General features: G+C 29.9%; 2 protein-coding genes across 4 annotated transcripts; both read right to left on the reverse strand.

The window, feature by feature from the left end:
- Window positions 1–1264: 1264 nt before the first annotated feature.
- On the reverse strand, window positions 1265–3526 carry LOC100781909 (cytochrome P450 71A1). The gene is made up of 2 exons (XM_006579525.3): window positions 2539–3526; window positions 1265–1903 (listed from the first exon to the last, which is right to left on the reverse strand). The coding sequence occupies exons 1-2, from the start codon at window positions 3469–3471 to the stop codon at window positions 1298–1300; spliced, it is 1539 nt and encodes a 512-aa protein (XP_006579588.1). The 5' UTR covers window positions 3472–3526; the 3' UTR covers window positions 1265–1297.
- Window positions 3527–16210: 12684 nt separating this feature from the next.
- Window positions 16211–19952, reverse strand: LOC100804022 (serine/threonine-protein kinase AFC2-like). 3 transcript variants are annotated; one of them, NM_001255690.2, is given in 11 exon segments: window positions 16283–16607; window positions 16707–16809; window positions 16900–16997; window positions 17091–17155; window positions 17287–17437; window positions 17702–17793; window positions 17971–18085; window positions 18175–18223; window positions 18323–18503; window positions 18861–19053; window positions 19772–19885. In NM_001255690.2, coding segments are annotated over 11 exon segments (1293 nt in total). In that variant the 5' UTR covers window positions 19871–19885; the 3' UTR covers window positions 16283–16460.
- Between the last annotated feature and the right edge of the window lie 971 nt (window positions 19953–20923).

Here is a 20923-nt window from a genome sequence, read left to right on the forward strand (position 1 = left end):
CAACTCTAATTTTCAATGTTAAAAATTTTATATATCGTTGATCGATAAAAAAATCATCATTAGTATCATTTTAAAGATAATTATTATAAGAGTTAATAAATTTATCATATATGAAAATTTGTAAAAAGATAAAAAGTGTAAAAATATTTTATACCATCAATGTATAAACTATTTACTCTATCTCTATATATAATATAGTGAAAAATTGAAGAAAAAGTGCGTTAAAATAGGTTTTTAATTAGGAATTAATAAAATAAATAAATAAAAATGACTAATTGATCAATGTTAAGATGTGTGTATAATTTCACTTTGTATTTTTTATTTTTATATTATATAGCTAAATAATTATTGAATAAAAATTGTTTAATAATATGTGAATAATTTTAACTTAGAATAGTTACTTGCGTGTATAACTCTAAAGTGATATGAACTGTATAGTACAATGTTTTTATATTTCATTTTTATACATAGTATAATTTATTTTTATACGTATGAATCATTTTTATTAATTTTTTTTAATTATATGCAAAAAAAAAGTTAATTACACACATATTTTAAACTTTAGCAATATTACATTTAATATTTTTCTTTATTTTAACTTTTTTAGATTTATAATTTTATATAATAATATTATATCTTATATTTTTTAATCTTGATTTTTATACAAATATATTATATGAAAATAATTAATTGTTTTTAATATCTTAAAAGTATAAAAAGTATTCATAAGACAAGTCATGCGGTAACAAATTAAATTTTTGTTTATATAAATTTTAAGATAATTACACAAAAGTTAATAAATTTATTATTTTTAGAAGAAGTTGATAAATTTACTACGATATCTTGCGATTTGATATCTTGCATGGCCCTTCCTCTCTCTTTCTCAAATTAAAATTTCTTGACAATGGATGTTTCCCCGCACCGCACGTAACGTAACCATATCTATATATTATTCATAACGAATGAGAGGTGTGTAATTTTATTTTATTTTATTTATTTTTAGAAAATATATTGTTCGTCCATAAATCATACAGTATTTATTAATAATATGATAATATATATTATTCATAACGAAGACAAAACATATATATAATAATAACCACATGATCCGCGGGTGCCTAAATTTATTATCTTTATAAATTTGACAATACTTCAAATACTAATATATTATTTAGGGCAACAACATCACACAAAGTGAAGATAATGTACAGTACGATAACGCTGATAACAAAAAAAAAAAAAAAAAACTCACAGCAATAATCACTTCAAGAACAAAAACATGTATAACTTGGCTTAATTAAAATGGAAAGGTTTTTGGTTTAAGGAGAAGTGGTACTTTCTTTGAGACAACAAGTCCAAATACCTCGCTCATATCTACATCTAGTGTATCAGGCAACTTCCAATCAAACCAATAAAGAAGACTAGCAAGCACATACTCAATAGAAGCAATTCCAAAATTCATCCCAGGACATCCTCTTCTCCCAAAACCAAATGGAATAAACTGAAAGTATTCTTGACCTTTAAAATCAACTTGACTATTTTCAAATCTCTCTGGCAGGAACTCTTCAGGCCGTTCCCAAAATCTAGGATCTCTTTGCATTGCCCATGCATTGATATATACCATTGTTTTTGCTGGAATATCAAATCCTTTCAGTTTTACATTAGACATTGTTACTCTAGGAGGCAAAAGAGGAGTAGGCAGATGTAACCTTAGCGTTTCTTTGACTACACATTTTAGATACTGCATTTGACTAATATCATTCTCTTCCACTTTTGATTTATGACCTACAACTGTCCTCACTTCTTCTTGTACTTTTTTCATTATGATCGGATTTCTTACAAGCTCTGACATGGCCCATTCTAATGCCGCCGCAGTTGTATCAGTACCTCCCACAAACATGTCCTATATAAAATAATTGTTGGAATGAAATTTTCATGAAACTTGTTCACAATTCACTCATTTGTCAACGAAGAATTAAAAATTATCAAATGAAAAGTAAAAGCCTTTTTATATTTTATTAACTTAAAAGATACTATAAATTTTATACTTAAGCAATTAGAATGACTAAATAAAGATAATGCTTATTAACTGCCTAAAAAGTTCAAATATCTTAACAATGAATAATGACCTATCATTCTAATAGAGCGACGTGCAAAATATTGTTCAAAAATTATTAGATACTGTCAAAAACCATAGAATACATATACCACTTTAATCACAGGAAGAAGATTGATAGAATTTTCAAATATAATTGAAACCTAAAGAAAGGACGAAATAAATAGAGAAAAGTATATGATCTGACAAAAAGAAAAACACAAAAAAAAATATAAAAAAGATGTTAAACATGTGTTTATAATATATGATGGTGTTCTTGTTTAGTTATATGGAAATAGAGCTATCCAATCTTTATAGGTTGATCAATATTATTTTAAGGTGTCATTTATATACGTGAAATTTTGTTCTTTAGACTGAGGGAGTAGATTTGTTTAGGAGACAGAAATATAGTGATATAGGAAAGGGAGGGTGAAGATAGATACCGTTAAAAGTGCTTTGATATCAGTTTTGGTGAGCTCAAAGCTGAGCATGCTATCCTCTTGAAGTTGAAGGAGGATATCCACAAAGTCTTTCCTTTTGGAGTGTTGACCTTTCCTTTTCTCAGCCAAATGTTCTGCAATTGCCGTATCAAACAAAGCATCCATTGCTCCAGCAGTGGCCTTGTATTTCTGAATTTTTCCAGTGAGAACATCAATCCAACCCAACCATGGGAAGTAATCTCTCACTGTGAAAGCTGTGAGATGAATCATAGCCTCCCTCGCTAAATTTTTCACACTGTTGTTACCATCTCTTGTAAAGCTCCTTCCAAGAGCACACTTACACACAATATTATTAGATGTTGACATAAGCATCTCACTTAGATTCACGTAACTTGCATCACTGGAGCTTGCTTCACGAAGCTTATTCACCAACTCCGCAACTTCCTCTTCCCTGATGGCACGAAATGATTGCACCCTTTTCGTGCTCAGAAGTTCAAGGACGCATATTTTTCTTTTCTGTCTCCACTTGTCTCCATAGCTTGCAAAGCCAACGTCCGCGCATCCATAGAGTAAGATTTTTGCAGCAGTGTTGTGTGGTCGGTCAGAAAAAGCTAGGTCGTAAGTTTTGATTATTTCCATGGCAACATCTACAGATGACACCACTAGGGTTGGAGTTTGCATCTGCCCCAACTGCAGCATCATCATTTCACCATATTTGAGAGAGAGATCTCGAAGAGATCGATGTGGTAGTGTTCCAAACTGATGAATATTGCCGATGATTGGAATTTTGGGGGGAGATGGAGGCAGTTTCAAATTGGTTTCTGGTTTGGTTCTTCTTGCGAGCTTAAACAGTAACAGGACACTGATGAAGAAAGAAAGAGATAGATAGAAGGTAGAAGAAAACACTTCGTAAGGCCATTGTTTGAGTAGAGCCATTCTTTTTCGAACCACATCTGGCAGTGTCAAGTCCACGCAACATTTATAAGCATACATGATACACAGGAGTGGAACATGGCTGTCTTTGTTGCTGTTTTTGTCTTCTTTGTTAATTTGTTTTTTTATTAAATGATTACTCTTTTACTCTTCATTATTTATTTGTTTTTATTAAAATTTCTTACAAGGCTTAGCTAGCTTCCAAATACATGCTATACAATAATGATAGTGAATATTCCTTCAGATTCACATTTAAGTAAAAATATGGCCTTATAAGTTGTAATTAAATATAAATAAATTTAACTAGCTTTATTATATTTAAAGTTATTATTTTTAAAATATATATCATTTTATTTTATTTTTTATTCGTAATAACTTATTTTTATTTATGATGATAAGTTCCAATGAAAAACATTTTAAAAATAATTTTATTTTTTACTTGAGGTTAAAAAAATTACATTAAATTTATTATGAAAAATACTATTTGGTAAGAAAATTATTTTCGTACTGTTGCACGACCAATGATTTTTGCCATAAATTCATTCATGTGTTGTTTAATATCTGTTAACAAATATATTTTTTTTTTAAAAAGTTCATTAGTCCATCTTGGTATTCATGCATTTCGTGCCTTGTATTCTTCGTACCGAATAATATAGCTGTTTTATTATTCATATCTGTCTATCATATTATACAAGACTAGCCACAGATATTCCTAAAGCCTAAAGCAAATTTATAAATTTTATTAAAAAATAGGTTTAATTACTTGTTTTATTTCTATTAATTATAAAAAAAAATTCTTTTAATTGATTTCAGTTCTTAAAAACATCTTGTTTTAAATTCTTACATACATTATTTTTAATTATTTTAGTTCTAAAAATAAGATTAAAATAATTTATAAGGAATAAAAAAAAATATTTCTAAAAATATAGGAACCAAGAAAAAGTTTTTGTAAGTAAAAAAATAAATGAATAATTAAACTATAGGGTCTTAACCCCATTTACCAAAAACAAAAAGGCACCTTGATTGCCACAACACTAAACCTGTTAATAGTAAAAGTTGTATAAATATTAATCCAAAATGATTTTTTATGAGACATAAGGTAAAGACTTGAATTGCTTTATACGTTCATATTTCATTACTTAGCTAGTTTAAAATTAGTGTGTTTATTGTTATTATTGTAATGATTAAGGTTATAATTAGTACTATAAAATTGTATAAAATTAACTATCTATTTGTTTTTAGAGTAAATTATATTTGTTTCTGGTACTTCTTTTTTTATATCTTATAAAAAAAATTAATTGTTTAAATCATATTACATTCAGACTCCCTTCCTCTTAGATACTGTTTAATAATTTAATAGAAGATAGACACATGTTAGTTCCATGACTTTTAATAAAAAAATTATGTCTAAAATACCTTCATCTTGTTCCTCACACTCATATCCCTTGTGTTTTTTTTCAAATTACACATGACACCCTTTCTTTTTTGCATCCTAAAAAAAATTTCTTAATTATTTAGTTCACATTACACTTAGACTCTCTCTCTCCTAAATATCGTTTTAATAATTTAACAAAAAGTACACACATATTAGTCACATGACTTTTAATGAAAATTTATGTCTAAAATACTCTAATTTTCTTTCTCTTAATTTCATAAAAGACATGATACTATTTCAACCTCAAAATATTTTAACACTCTTCCTTCTTTTTCTTTTTTCACTAATTGGACGTGAACCCAGTTTTTTGTTGAATGTGAACCCACCTTGTTAGTACGCATGCGTTAACACCCTTCTTTCTTCTTCTTCTTTTTTTTAGTTCAATTTTTTTTTTGTATGTGTTGGGTCGTTTGATTGCTGTGTTTTTGTTGGACGTGTTTCCAACAAAGTCTATTGATTGAATATGGTGTTTTGCTTCAAATTTTAGTGTTATGTTCTTGTATTTGTGTTTTTAACTTCTTTCTTTGAAATATTTATTTTTATGGCTAGGTATTTAATATAATATCTCAATAAAAAATTGCATCTTCTTCAAGTGTTAACAACACTGAAGTAAAAGTCAAATATTAAAGGAAAAATTGTTATTGCCTTAAGAAAGGTCCATTCATAGGATCAATTGTTAATTTGTTATTGAGTATTTAATAAAAACACTAAGACAATTCCATCTGCTCACATATTTAAATTGACGTTAGTTAACAATGTTAACAGAAGGGAGTAAAAGTAATGTAAAAAAAAGCAAGGAATATTAGGTGCAATTTGAGAAAAAACACAAAGTGGGAGAGTAACAAAGATATTAGAACAATTTCATTTGTTTATATATTTCAATTAACATTTAGTTAACAACGATAACAGAAGAGATAAAAGTAATATAAAAAGGAAAGAAACATCGGGTATAGTTTGAGTAAAATAAAAGAGGTGTGAGTATAATTTACTTTTCTTATTATTATCATTATTATTATTATTCAATTCAATTTTATGTGCAAAAAATAATAAATATTTTTAATATTATCATTTATTTGAAGTTAGACATTTAAAAAAAAAAATTGTCTCTCTTATTACATATTTCTGAATCCGTCTGTGATCATACATATTCATACTTTTTCTTTTATATATATATATATATATATATATGTATGTATGTATTTCTAGAGACATCAACTAGAGTGGGGATGTGCAAGAAATTTTATTCTATATGATAAGGTCACCTCACCAGGGTGAGGCACAAGGTTTAGTGATAAGGTCTGTGATTTGAAGTTTGTCTGTATTGGCAGTGTTTGAATTTTGATAGAGATCTATAGATGATTTCTAGTTTCCAGAGCATTAGCGATAAGAGATTTTCTTTTAAAATTGTTTATTCTTTTATTTTTTTTCTCACAGCAAATAATATATATAGGGGTACCAACCAACAAACACAAGCAGTATAACTGCAACTATACTAAGGATGTGCATAGTATAACTGTATCTGCAGAAGCTACCTGGAGAAACAAAACAATCACACAAATCTCATAAAAATTACAACCAATCCCCCATGATAAGAAGTATATATGTATGTACCCGAAAAGAGACCAAATGCTGTTACCGTAACAGCAAAATTTGAACAGATCTCGCCCCACACCAAAAAACAGAAACAAGAGATATATAAATATATAGTCAGCAGGAGAACCTTAAGATTCTTTGTAAGATTGTTTCTTATATACATAAATTTTAAGATTGACTTGAAAATTATATGCTTAAAATACCTGTGTCACTTTTACTCGAATTAATAGTATTTGTTACTGACATTTCTTTGTAAGGAATAATTACTCTCTCGTCTAATTTAATTAAAATAAAAAATATATATAATAAGAGAAATAATAATAATAGTTAATTCATTAATATATGTTTTACAAATTAATTTTTATTGTTCTATAAAATCTATATGAAACATTTTAAATAATGACTGAAACTTATACATGTAACAGAACTTATATAATTTATTTAGTAATAAATACATGTATTAATTAACTAAATATGTTATTAATAATATTTCTATCTTATAAGAAGATGAAGATTTATTTTCCATCTTTTGTCAAATAAATAACACTTCTTTCATTTGCTCATAGGGCCATTGGTTGCTTGAGAGCCATTCGTTTACCAACAACGTTCGACAGTGACGGAGGTAACATCAAAATTCACATTAAGTTTTGAAACTTTTAGCTTTTTAAATGTAATTAAATCAAACACTATCTAAAATTCCATCTTAATGTAATTCGTACAAGGCTTATATTTGGACTTTAGTGACAACAGTGTGGGTGGCTCAAAGTCAGAAAATGTCGCATGATTTGAACTTTGAAGAGATTGATAAAGGAAGATTTTTTTTTAAATGAAAATTTTTTCACAACTCATGGATTCGAAGTGAGTAGAAAGAAAAAAAAATAATAGAAAAACAAAAATTGTTTGCTGATTTTTGTTTTGATTCGAAAAACAAATGTTAATTAGTATTTTTTGAATATTAATTAAAAATTAGAAGGAGTTTTAGAAAGATATTTAGTGGGATACGTAAAATTATTTTGTCTATGACATTTCTTATATTTTTCTATAACTTTTCAATAAATATTTTTTCTTTTTAATTTTTTAATAAATGTTTTAAGAATATTGATTGGCAAGACCTTAAAAAAAATGGTTTTTGCTATTCACTAATATGATGATATAACGTGGTAGGCAGCCCATTAAATTGTCATATTATTATTAAGGAGTCTAACAAGATTGTTAAGTGTAATTATTTTTTACAAATTGTATTTTAAAATTCTTATTAATTTTTCAGACATTATCAATTATTTTAAATATATGAGAATTTAAAAACATAATTTATCAAACAATGAAAATACATATGACCTTTGATGACTTATTTAGTTAATAGATTACGAATGTCATTATGACATCAATTAACAAAGTTAATTACTTGATAGTAGGGATAAACCAAAATATCTAATTTTACAAAGACTAACACAAAAACAAAAAACTTTAAATGACTAAAAAAATACCCTATCTTTCAAGGACAAAAAATTATTTAAACTTTTTTTATTAATTGTTTAATGACTTTAATTTATATGTTATAATAGTATAAAATATCATATATCAATAGGAATTTAACATATTGACCCATTAAATTAATAAATAGAATAATATATAGCAAAATAATCAATTTTTATCAAATAAATGTATTTAAAAAGTTACATTATAATTATTAACTTTAATTTCAAATTTATTTTGATTCAAATTTTAAATCTTAATTAATACATTGTATCAAATTCAATATATTTTTCCAATTTAGATGAACTAAATTTAAAAATTATTGTAGTGTTAGTCAATTTTTTTTATCTATAGGAATTTAAAAATTACTTTTGTGAAACAATCATGACTCTTCCTTTTATTTTTGTTTTATTTGTATCCGTTGGATCTGTATTAGAACATGTGCTACAACAATTTCAACTTAATCATTCCTTGTTTTATTTATATTCATAGTTATTTTATTGCTATCCTTTTAATTTACCTTTTTATCTCTATTACTAAATTGAATTTCAATAATGTTTTTAAAAATTATCAATAATTAAAATAACATTATGTTTCAATTTAAATTGCCTGCCTTAAATTTAAAATATAATTTATATTTAAAAATATTTATTTATCATAAATTTCAATTATATTAAATTTCATTTAGTTCATAAACCATATTTAAGTAATGAATTATTAAATCGAATCTCAGGCAAGCTAATTTCAAATTTGGTGGACTTCTGTGTACCGTACACGTAACTATCGCAGTAGTTGTTCACTTTTTTCATTTTATTGTTTTATTAAATTCGAACTTAATGTTATTAGTACAAGGCTTAACTTCGGAAGTTGTTGACAAAGGTGTGGCTCTTGTCAGAAACTTTATCAGTATTGGAACGGTTAGAAGATTTACTATATATATATATGTATATATTCACACTTCTTCTGGATTCCAAGTAAGTAGAAAAAAGAAAGAAATAAAATTTTAATGTTCACACACTCATGATATAGTTATATACATTTAATCATAAATTATTATTCATATAATTTTTAAAGTAATTATCATAATAATTAATAAAATTATTATATGTATGGATTGTGATTAAATAAAATTATAAAAATAATGTATAATCCATTTTCTCAAGAAATAATTTCTTAAAAAATTTTATAACATTTGTGTATTGACAATTTGACATGGTTGGAACTTTGAAGATGGACAGAGGAAAATAATCTCTCTTCCTTTGTAAACAACTACAACAATATGTAGGTAAGGAAAGTTTAAAACAAATTTTAAGATGAGAGTTGATACTGGGCTCTCCAAATTTTTATTGGCCCCTAGCGACACATGGCATAGACCAAAATGTCTTTATTAGCACCTATCCTTTCTTCCTTCTTTTCCTCTTTTCCTTTCTTCATTCATTCATTCCTTTTCTCTTTCTCCCTATCTTCCCACCTTCCCTCACGAAGCTCTCTTTTATGCACGATATTTTTTTTGTGTTTGTTAACACAACAGAATCATAATTTTGTTATGCAATTTGTACAATGGAATCATGATTCCATTTTTTTTTTCAAGCAACCCAATGAAATCACAATTTCGTTTTGTTGCAATTTCATTGCACAGTGTACAATGAAATCATATATTTGTTGTACATTTTTTTAACCCTCATTTGCACAACAGAATCGTGATTTCATTGTGCAACATTTTTTGCAACCCCGAATGCATAGTGAAAACACACTTTCGTTATACTAGTGGGAGTGCGAAAAAATTTACAACAAAAGTGTGATTCCATTGTGCATTGTACAATGGAATCACATTTCCGTTGCACAATGTTTCTCGCACCCCACTAATATAGTGAAAATGTGTTTTTGCTATACAAAGTGAGGAAGGGTATATTTGAAATCTTTGAATGTTAATAGGGGCCAATAGAAACTCCCTTTTAAGAGTAACATTTTACTTTAAATGAGATAGTTTTGTGTGTGAGTGTGTGTGGGTGCGTGTGCGTGTGTGTGTAGAGAGAGAGAGAGATGAAGTACCTGAAACACACTAGAAGAAGGGTTAAATAGTATGAAGGATAAAAACTTAGTGCTTAGACAATAAGTTCACCAAACTTGATAATGATAGTGTATAAGTGACTTAAAGAAAAGATCTAGTTATATAAAAGTAATAATGAAAATACAAATATTTTATATTGGTTCACCCCAACTTTTGGGCTACATCCAGTTCTCTCTCAAGACTTGAAGGGTTTCACTAATCAATTTTTTTATTACAACCAAGTATTCTCTATGCCACTTCTGACTACAATGAGTACTCTCTAGGTCACTCCTAACACCACACTTAATCTCCCACTGAGATTAAGACCCAAGTATTTTTTGTTACTAAGTCACTCTTGACTTTCAGAAATAATACATGTTTGAAACAAAATGTATTCTAATCACTCATAGAGTGTTTATACAATAAGCTTGAATACAATGAAACTTGCTAACTTAACAAAGTTAAGATTCACTCAATTTGCTCAAGTTTCTTCTGTCAAATGAACTGACAACGTTACAACACTTGTTCGTTTTGTCTTTGAATATTCTCTTGTGATTCGACAACCTTAACATGAATATCTTCAAGCTTTATATAGACTTCAAAACTTCAATCCGTTGAGAGATCCCAACTAGCCATTGTATAATAGCTTTGGCGCTTAACACGAGGTCGCTATTGTGCAAAGAGAGAAAATGGGGATCACAAACACTTTCTGCAACATATCTTTAGAGAAATACAATTTACCAGTGTCGCCTAGTGTCAGAGTTAACTTTCATCATATGAATCAAAGGAAACATTAACAACATAAGATAAAATGAATTAAGAATGTCAAGACAAGACAATTTAAATCTTTCCTTTTGTGTGCTATGGCACGAGTTTCTTATTGAGCATATGAATGTTACTTTCTTGTGATTGCTTTCGGTCCTTGATTATCGAGTAACTGTTCAATGCTTTTGTATTGCGAGCCAAGTGTTAAAACACTTGTCTTCTCAAGGCTGGACGCAGAAATAGTATTGTCCAATGACTAATACTTTGTCTATCGTTCAGAGTCTTTTTGTTCATGTTTTTCTATTTGTATCTCATTAAGATGAATATGAACTTGTATCTTAAATATGAAAGATTAATTCATAAAATTTATACTTTGTTAATATCAAAATCTTAAGGATTTAATTATTTGGTATAGTCCAATGTGACTTGGACGTATCTACACTCAATAAAAAAGATAGGAGAGATTCACTTACTTCAAGAGTAACTTCATATTCTTATCATTCATTTTTTTGAGATCTAATTATTAAGATATTTATTTATTATAACTATCAAATCTTAAGAACATGAATGGTAAGGATAAGAAATAACTCTCTTAGAGTATATATATATATATATATATATATATATAAGAAAAAAAAATTCCTCACAAATTTAAATTAAGCACATAGAAGGAGAAGGGAGAAGAGAAATAAAAACTTTAAAAGTGAGAAATATAATTATTAATATGAAGAAAAAAAGATAAAAATGCAAAATAAAATATAAGAAGAAAAAAAAAGAAAAATTAATTTTTATCAAGAACATTTTTGTGTTTTTAAGTGGATATATAAAAATATCAAAAAATGAGTAAAAGTAATATATATATTTTTTTCTTTTCAAAATAAGTGTTATATTTAAAGAAAAATAATTTACTCTAAAATAAATGTCATGTTAACTTTCAGTGTAATATTAATTATTTTTTTATTAATATTTCTAATAATGGTCATTTTAGTTAAGATTAGTTTTGGAACATTATTATTCTTTTTATCTATTTCTAAAACTACTTATTTTAGGACTGAGAAAATATTAAATATGATGGTAATTATTTAATTTAATTTTAAATAATAGATTTATTAACACGTGACACTTGTCTCTCTCCAAATTTATTATAAAAAAAACGCACATGGATATGTCATAAGAACAAACAACAAATTATGCTGTTGATGGCACATGCCATTGGAGTCTCTTTCTCTAGATTCTAGTCGGTATTATTTTTTCGTTTTTCTTTTCCTTCACCTACAAAATAAGAACAAAAACAAAAAAATTCTTCCGCATTTTGTCAAAGTAGTGGATAGCCCAGACGACTTGTATCAATCATATTGATTTTTAAAATCATGCTATGTACTTACCATTTCAGATAGATAACATAGGGACCTAGATAATATCCATGCATTGAATTTTATTAAATATAATCAATATTAAATTTCAATTCCTACAAGAATGGAACTCACTTATTTTATGACCAATTCCAAATCTTCAAACTCACTTGAATACGGATGTTTTATTTGATAGATTGCTACTTTGATCATGAATGAGTATAGTGGCACAGAGGTTGTGGCACTTGTATAGACTTCAATGCTTAAATAAGTAGAATTTTCAACATTAATTGTACAATATTTAGGACGAAAGAGAAATTTTTTAGGTCATATAATAAGAACAAAGATAGTACTATAGTTAAATATCACTCATATCCCGTCCAAATTTATTTGATGGGTAAAAATTTCATCGATTGTAAATAATTTTTTACAGATGGTCATTAAATATAAATCTAATTATCATGAGTAGATATCAATCCATTTTTTCAAATATAAAAATTCAAAATAACTAAAAATAAAGCTGAAACCCCACTGATATATAAACTTACTTTGAAAGTCAGATATCAATGTTTTTAATAATTAAATTAACTGTTGAAGTAATAAACAACCTGTTATATCTTGGGAATTTGTGCCTCACACAGATAAGTCCTTTAAAATCATGTGATTATTGCACATCTCAAGTTTTAGTTTGGAATTCCAGTTCAATAGTTCGTGATTTTTTTCACTACCCAAACTACAAATTTAAGTCTTTGTAAGATGCTTCTTTATTCATATAAGTACACATCGCGATAAAAAAAAAAAGTTACTGTATCTTAAAGGTATATGCTTGGACTATTTTATTTAACTTCTTAAAACAAAAGGAATTTATTTATAATAACTAGAATCCGTACTTTCAACCCAAAAAAAAACCCTAGATTTCGTACTTGTAAAATATACTGATTCTTAAAATGTGATTTTATTTATGTTATCAATAAAAGAAAAAAAGAATTGTAATTATAATATAAAACAGTTTTATACAAATATTCAACTATAAGTTACTATTATTGTTATGTATAATAAGTTTATTAACTTTTATAATAATTATTTTAAAAATTATATAAATAATAATTTAATTAAATGACGGTATAAAATTTTACATTATTGATATATAACCTATTTTCTCTTTTTAAATGAACATATTTTAATAAATAAAGTCCTGCAATTTACATAGAAAAATTCAAAACAGTTGCGCGTGGATGCAACTATAGAGTTGCTAGTGGTGGAAATGATTTGCATTTATCTTTTCTTAAATTATTTTCGTATACTTCTTTTTTTTTTTTTTTTGTGTAGGAGGGGCAAAAGCCCAACTAAAATCCAGGAAGGAATGTTACAGCGGCTAAGTAAGCTAACAAAGAAAAATGAATTACGCATGGGGCTACATCAAAAGTCCTAAATCTATAGCATGCATAGATAATCCCTATTCCGCTAAGCCATTGGAGGTCTTATTAGCTTCCCTTGAAGTATGGACAAATTGGATAGGTACCATCTGCATTCTTGAAGGATTTTTTGCACCAAGGCGTATGAAGGGTGGAGATTATCACATGCAGCTTTCAAATGGTGTAACTCCATAAGAATCGGATTGAATGTTACAAACAAAACCCACAGGACCTAGCCACTCTAACTCCTATTAGGATTACCCACAAACTGGCATTAAGGACAGAACAAGATCCCAATTTATAGGCAAAACGAAAGTGCCATTTTGTTCTCTTAAAACTCTACCACAAGCAGCCAAATCATGTTATCCAAGAACTGCCCCATCAAATTTAGCTTAAAATGGCCATGTATAGGAGAGACCGAGATATATATCTATCCAAATTGAATCAATTGGAGTGCACCACCACATCATGAGGATTAGCAAGTACCCGCAACATGATAAGAGCAGCTTGTTCTTTCACACGTAATTTAGCCTTTCCGGGTGAAGGTGTGGAATTACCAAATGTAGTTGCATTTTTTTGCTGTCATATAATGTATAGAAATAGGAACAACTTATATCTTACAAGTCGATTTTGTAAAATTGAATTAAACTCAAAGTTACATCTAAAATGATATTAAAATCTATATTAGTGAGTGTTGTTGGGTCTGTCGTGTTACCCGTTATTGGACTACGTGCAAATGTTCAACAAACTTCATGCTGGAGATGTTAATCCCAAAATTAAACTCCACTGACTATCCTTCAATAAATTTGATTGTAACCAAAGGTCCATAAGATTCACGAAAATGTCAGCATCTGAATTATTCTCAAGGAGTGAGGTTCACACTTCTTTGGCCAGCATGCCATATATTATAGCACGAATTGAAGTTCTTCCACAGTACATTAGCATATAGGGCACGATTCATCATTGGGAGATTTTAGCAATTTTCCAAAGCAACAATTTCATCATTGGGACCACTCCAGGTATATATGATCGAGAAATTGCTCCTTCTTTATAGTTGGTAAGAGTTGAACGAGCAATTTCTCGATCATATATAGTTGGGATCCCATCATTTGATCATCTCCAAGCCAAACGATCTTCATCAAGTAACAGAGAGGAAAGCACCATAGCTTGGATTTGGTTGCAAACTAGAATGAGAAGACAATTATCAAAGCTTTGAAAATCCCAATCTCCATGGATTTGGTTGCAAACTAGAATGAGAAGACAATTATCAAAGCTTTGAAAATCCCAATCTCCATTTTGCAGCACAAAATTATTAAGGACCTTATCTTGTTGATACTCATGAAGTTGACCAGTTGCTAAGAGGCAAAAAAGGTTTAAAAGACCTCTCTATTTTGCAGCCCGAGGTCAGACTATAACTTATTTTGTCAACACTGTCCACCTGCGAACTAAATTAGTCTCAACTTTCTCCCATATTCACCAAATGCAATGCCAAAGATTTGATATTCTTTTCTTATTAGTTATGATTGGTTTTGTGCTATTATCGCATCATATTGCTGCGATGCCTCCCCCATTATAGCAACAGCTGAGGTCTGCTAAATACATTGCCTCATCATGGAAGCTTCCCGCTCTTGCGTCGCTGCCATATCTCTGCTATGAATAGAAGCTTCCCGTGACTTGTCAATCGTGTCTAATATATCATGTGTGTGCGGTACACTGTATTGAAAAAATATTAACTTAATCAACAATTCAAAAACAAACCATTGATTTAAAACAAATACACGGCGTAAACTAGTTTTCGCTGTGGATCTATTTTTAGGTAAGAAAACTACTTAGTACAGGTAAACAACGAAAAGTAGTTTCTGTTGTATACCTATTTTTAGGTTCATAGCAAAAACTTATTTTCATTGTGCGTAAGAACACAACAAAACCAGTTTTTGTCATATCTACATAAACGCAAAAGAAAATTGAAAGAGTTCGAGTCACTTGCCAGAACTTCTAATAGGAAAATGAAGATTGTCTAGAGGGAGATGAAAAGGGGGCAAATGAGTGGATCCAGTGACTAAAAATGGAGGTAAATCCTGTTGGAGAGGTACAGAGGGAGTGAAGGGTTTGGAGGTTCTGTTGGGTAGGTATGTCTTAACTTTTAAGGAGGAGAGTAGGGTAAAGGGTGGGGGATAGGATGGTTATTTCACTGGGTTCGGGAATTTAAATAGCAAGACAGGGTTGCCAATAGTATGGCCCATTTTCTCATATGACAATCTCAGGTGTTGCTTCCGCAATCCCTCTATCTTGACCACGGTTTAAAAGACGGGAATCTACCCCTTCAACTAACAGATTTGGTATATCATTCCAATCCATTATGTTCAATTCAAAAAATTGACTGCATATTGTGCAACCAAAAGTTATTTATTCGACTTCCAACCAATCAGTCACTCGATGAGACAAACTGATCACTTAAGTCATGAATCCATGTTCTATATCAATTCATTTAAATTAACTATTTTAAAAAATGAACATAGAAAAATATTATTTTTTATTATATAAAACACTAAAATCATTAAACCCCCTTCAAAAAGGGGCAAAGCTCGCGTTCCAAAGTCAAGAAGAGACGCGGATAGAAAGAACGTTTCAAACCTCGAATGGAGACTTATACTCGTGCACACAAAGCTCAGGATGCCATATGAATCATGCCCGTAAAATCTACAATTTTCACCATAACATTAGCATTTTTTTTTTCTTCTGTACATCGAATCCAGATCCATTCAAAAATTCCTACATAAGGATTTTTCAGCATAGCATTGGGGAGAGGACAGCTGCAGAAAAACTAGCCATCACACAGGTGAGTTCATTTGCCCACATCTTCAAATCCTTAGGAAGGTCAATGATGCAGCAGTTAAGAAAGTGAATCATCTTCTAAAGTGTTCTCTCATAAAGAAGGAATGTCTAAGAGCTTCCTTGGCTGTAAGTCTTTCAGAGGGGTCATATCTAAGTAACCCCTGCAAGAGATGTATGAGATCGCCAGCTGAATGATCTACATGCTGCATTACAAGGTTCTACATATATTTGGGAGGGGAAAATGTCGACTAAAGTCAATATAAACCATTCAAATTGCTTTATATAGTTAAAATCAGAAAGCAAATAATCAAACCAACCTGAAGCCTAGGAAGCTTCATTACAGCTTTGATACTCTCCCTCGAGGTTGCACCCTCAGGCCAGTCTAATCTACCCCTTCTAACATACTTCTCAGCATGTCGGCTAAACATTTGCACAAACATAATACATAGTCATTTATCATATTTTAAGGATCAATCAATTGAAATCAAGTTAGCATGGTAAGCCACTTACTCGACTCTCTTCATCATGGTCTGTGGTAATGAACCAAGTACCCTTTCCATCATTGCAAGATGCTCTAAATTTTCATGAGTCTGAAACAAAGCTTCACCCTGTAATACAAATTCATGAATTATAGAATACAATCTATGATATGAGATGGATAAATGTGCTTTGTATAAAGGTTTTGAAAGAGCCAAACATACTGTGCATAATTCAACCAATATACATCCCACACTCCATATATCACATGGATAGCTCCAGCCAAGTCCTAAAACACCATTGCCAAAATCAACTTTAGCACACATATAGCAAGTCTCATGATTGTCAAGTGTCAACATGCAAAACACAGTTAAGGCAGGCAGGCATTCTTTCCACAGCATGTACAGTATGTGTATATACCAAGGATAACTTCAGGAGCCCTATAATGACGAGTTGATACAATGTAGTTCTGATCTTCTCGCTCATAAGTGGTGCTGCCAAAATCAATAACCTTTATAGCACTTGATTTGGGAACTCTCTTGAAATAGGAACATGATGATCTAGATGAACTCTGTAAAAATAAAATGGATGTCAATGATTGATCAATCAATGCTAAAGATAGAAAAGGGTACTTCCATACTCAGTTTCATTTTTATTCATCCAGGTACGACTACTATTTTTCCCATAAAAAGAAAGAACATAATTGTCATTAAAAATAACCATCACGAATACTTCCTACTAACACCCCTATCAACCAGGAACTGCTCTTAGTATTACGCATAGTGCAACAAGTCCAAAACAATAAATAATCACAGGTGGGCAAAAAGAAAAGCACCTTGTAGTCAGGAACTTTGACATACTCGGGTGAAACTAGTAGTATGTTTTCAGGCTTCAGGTCAGTATGAATCATGCGCAAATCATGCATGACTGCAAATTCATAAAAAGATACTATTAGAAAGCTAACCCACAGAGACAAAAACAACAGAGTCTGACAGTATATTAGATCTACAACATGTATTGCCATTATTAGTTAATGATAATCCAAAGTGAAATGTATGGAAGAAATAGCTCAAAAAGAAGCTAGTTCAAGTAAATACTACACACATGCTATACATTCCAATAGTTGTTTGCCAATCTCACGGACAAGATCAATGGGAAATGAGCGATAATTGTTTTTCCGAAGAAAATCGTATAAGCTTGGTCCAAGTTTCTCAAACACCTGTTAAAACCATTTAAATTCACCGTTGTCTTAACCCCCAAATTATTTGTAAATTGGGGAAATGATTCCATCACAAATTAAATACTTACAATACAGATATGATTACGATAGTCAAACCAGTTCCGTATTTGCACACAACTGCAAGGAATAAGCCCATTTAACCAATGCAATGGAATCAAGGATTTTCATTGTAGTATGTACTAGCATACGTGACAAATTTAAGTTAAATCTACTTACCGATTGCCTCCTTTATCATGTTTACCAAGCTGTTGCAACACCTCAATTTCTATCATGGCTGCTTCTCGATACTTCTTTATACCACGGACAATTTTTACGGCAACCATTTCCTTCCTTTCTCTATCCCAGCATTCTAAGACCTGCCCAAAAGTTCCTTCACCCATTTTGGTATGGATCTTATCTGCAAACATGATATAAGTATCAACAATGCAAGCCTAGCCAACACAGTGAATTCTACTGTCCATTTAAACATATGATTCCCAAAATGTTTTTCACCTTACAACATAAAATAATAATTAAGAAAACAAGAATCTTACAATTGATTTTCAATTGAAACAGTAACAGGATTGATTAGTTAAGGTATTAAAATGACATAAAATTAAGCCCACATTTAAAAGTTAAGGGTGTGAGGATGCATGTGAATCAGAATTCTGAGTTTTGCATGCCAATGATTACAGCTCTACAAATATCAACTAGGATTTGACCATGATGAAATATATGAATGTAAATTTCTTAATGATGGTAAAAGTGTAATTACAGCGAGAAGTTAAATTTTCTCCAAGCGTAAACATGTAATGCCCATCTTTGTCATCATCTCGCCAAGGGGGAGAACCATTTCGAGCAACTGGCTTAACAAATAGAGAACTAGTGGTATGTTCTGAGGGACCCCTTGAAGGAGCAAAGCTTGAAATAGTCCCAACATCTTGTCCACAAAACAATCCTACCTGAGCCTACACAGCCATTCATTCATGTACCACTCATAGTTAAAAAATAAAACTTCATCCCACTGTCATTAACTCAACCTATGCTCTCACCACCACCTCGGAATATAACAAAAAAAACTGACAATGAAATAAACAAGGGTGATCCAGTACACACAATAAATTATTGAGAGCATAATAAGAAAATAGTTGAGTATTGAAACAAATTTCCATAATTCACATTAGAGTGTATTAATAGACAGGCAATTCATTCTCCAAATTCAATTAATATAAGGTTTCAAAGACTAGATCTTACATAAGAGTTCCCCTCTTTGCAAATGATAACATCAAATATTATTAAACGAAAATGAAAGATCTGAAGATATTAATCATAACATGTATTTTGTGACAAAATCCAGATACATATGCAAACACAATCAGTGATTCATGTCAACAAACACAGAAATCTAACACAGAATAATCACAAAAAAATGGAATAAAAGAACCCAAATCAACTTGTTTACCGGTACACAGTTCCGCAATATAAATTAAAAGGGAAAAACCTAACAGATGCATCAAACAAAACATAAAAAATCGTCACATCAACCCTGCGAGGCAAAAAAACATGTTACCTGGACCAAACATACCCAATCTACACAAATTCCACCAGATCTACACCAGAAAAGATAAAAGCGCAAGAAAAAGAAGAAAAAATATTAGATCTGAGATTTTAGGATCAAAAAGTTACCTTGGGAACTTCAGGGATGTCCCAGCCCAATCTCGCTCTCTTTCTCGGGCGACGATCCATGTAAGTGTGAGGAAATTCGAAGACGCGTTCCATCTCCATGATTCAGAGAACTACGAAAACTTCAAAGAGATTTGTATTCTTTTGGGAAGATAGTGCCTCAGCTTCAGGAACCCTAATCTCGATGTTAGCCTAATAATAACGACCGTGGAGACGGTTGGGATGAAATCTTACCGTCCACGTGTCGATCGCATTGGAGCATGTTGATCGAGGGGCTGGATTGTGCTGTCTAATGTAGACTATGGTTAAATCTGGGTCATCCTTTTAACCATGGTTCGGTCAGGTTTGGTGGAGCTGCGGAATGGAATAAATAATTGCAAATGCTGTCGACTAGTTTTTTTTCCCTCGATGAGAATGGGAAGGGTATACTCGCGCGTGTAACCATTCTCATATTTACATCTCGCATTTTATAACTTATTAAAGTTAATAAATCAATAAAAAAATATTAATTAAAAAAATATTAATTAAAAAATTATTACAATTAAAAAATCACTTTTAAATTATTTAAACATAATATTAAAAATATACAAACATAACCTTAAATCGTTCAAAGATATGTCATAACTAAAAGCAAGAGAAATATTATGAAGCTTTTTGAGGCATACTTCAAAGCTTCTGGCCATGTCATCAACAAAGCTAAATCATCTTTCTTCACAAGATCTATATCTCATAATTGTATCTCTAGTTATTGAAGTTATTAATCTTGTGATCATTTGAAAAGAAAGTACATGAAAAAAGGAAGAAAAGATACTCGAAAAATCTTGAAATCTGTATTGATCAACAGCAAGAAGGTTACAAGTGTGTGATTAATAATTATCAACTACATATGTATAAAAGGAGAAAGACAAATTAAAAAAGGAAATAAACAAAAAAGAAAACAGAATAACTACCTAACAAACTTACATATATATGGAAAGTATTTAAAAATAAAAGAATGATAAATGTTTTGTTAGAAGTCTTGATCCAATACCCCCGTCAAGATGGGAGGCAGATGTTATCAATGTCAATCTTAGAAATGATGCTAAGAAGAGTATTTCAGGGTAAGACTTTGGTGAAAATATTTGCAAGTTAGTGGTACTTTCTGACATGTATGAG

This window comes from Glycine max, chromosome 5, assembly GCF_000004515.6.
Source record: "Glycine max cultivar Williams 82 chromosome 5, Glycine_max_v4.0, whole genome shotgun sequence".
NCBI lineage: Eukaryota > Viridiplantae > Streptophyta > Magnoliopsida > Fabales > Fabaceae > Glycine > Glycine max.

Excerpts from the sequence above, each read along its gene's own strand:
- LOC100781909 (XM_006579525.3), bottom strand. The coding sequence starts at position 3,471 with ATGGCTCTACTCAAACAATGGCCTTACGAAGTGTTTTCTTCTACCTTC. Across the intron at positions 1,904-2,538 it reads ATATCAAAGCACTTTTAACG|GACATGTTTGTGGGAGGTAC; the intron begins GTATCTATCTTC and ends TATTTTATATAG.
- LOC100804022 (XM_041015221.1), bottom strand. The coding sequence starts at position 19,870 with ATGGAGATGGAACGCGTCTTCGAATTTCCTCACACTTACATGGATCGT. Across the intron at positions 18,086-18,174 it reads ATCGTAATCATATCTGTATT|GTGTTTGAGAAACTTGGACC; the intron begins GTAAGTATTTAA and ends TGGTTTTAACAG. Across the intron at positions 16,608-16,706 it reads TGAAGCTTCCTAGGCTTCAG|AACCTTGTAATGCAGCATGT; the intron begins GTTGGTTTGATT and ends AAATATATGTAG.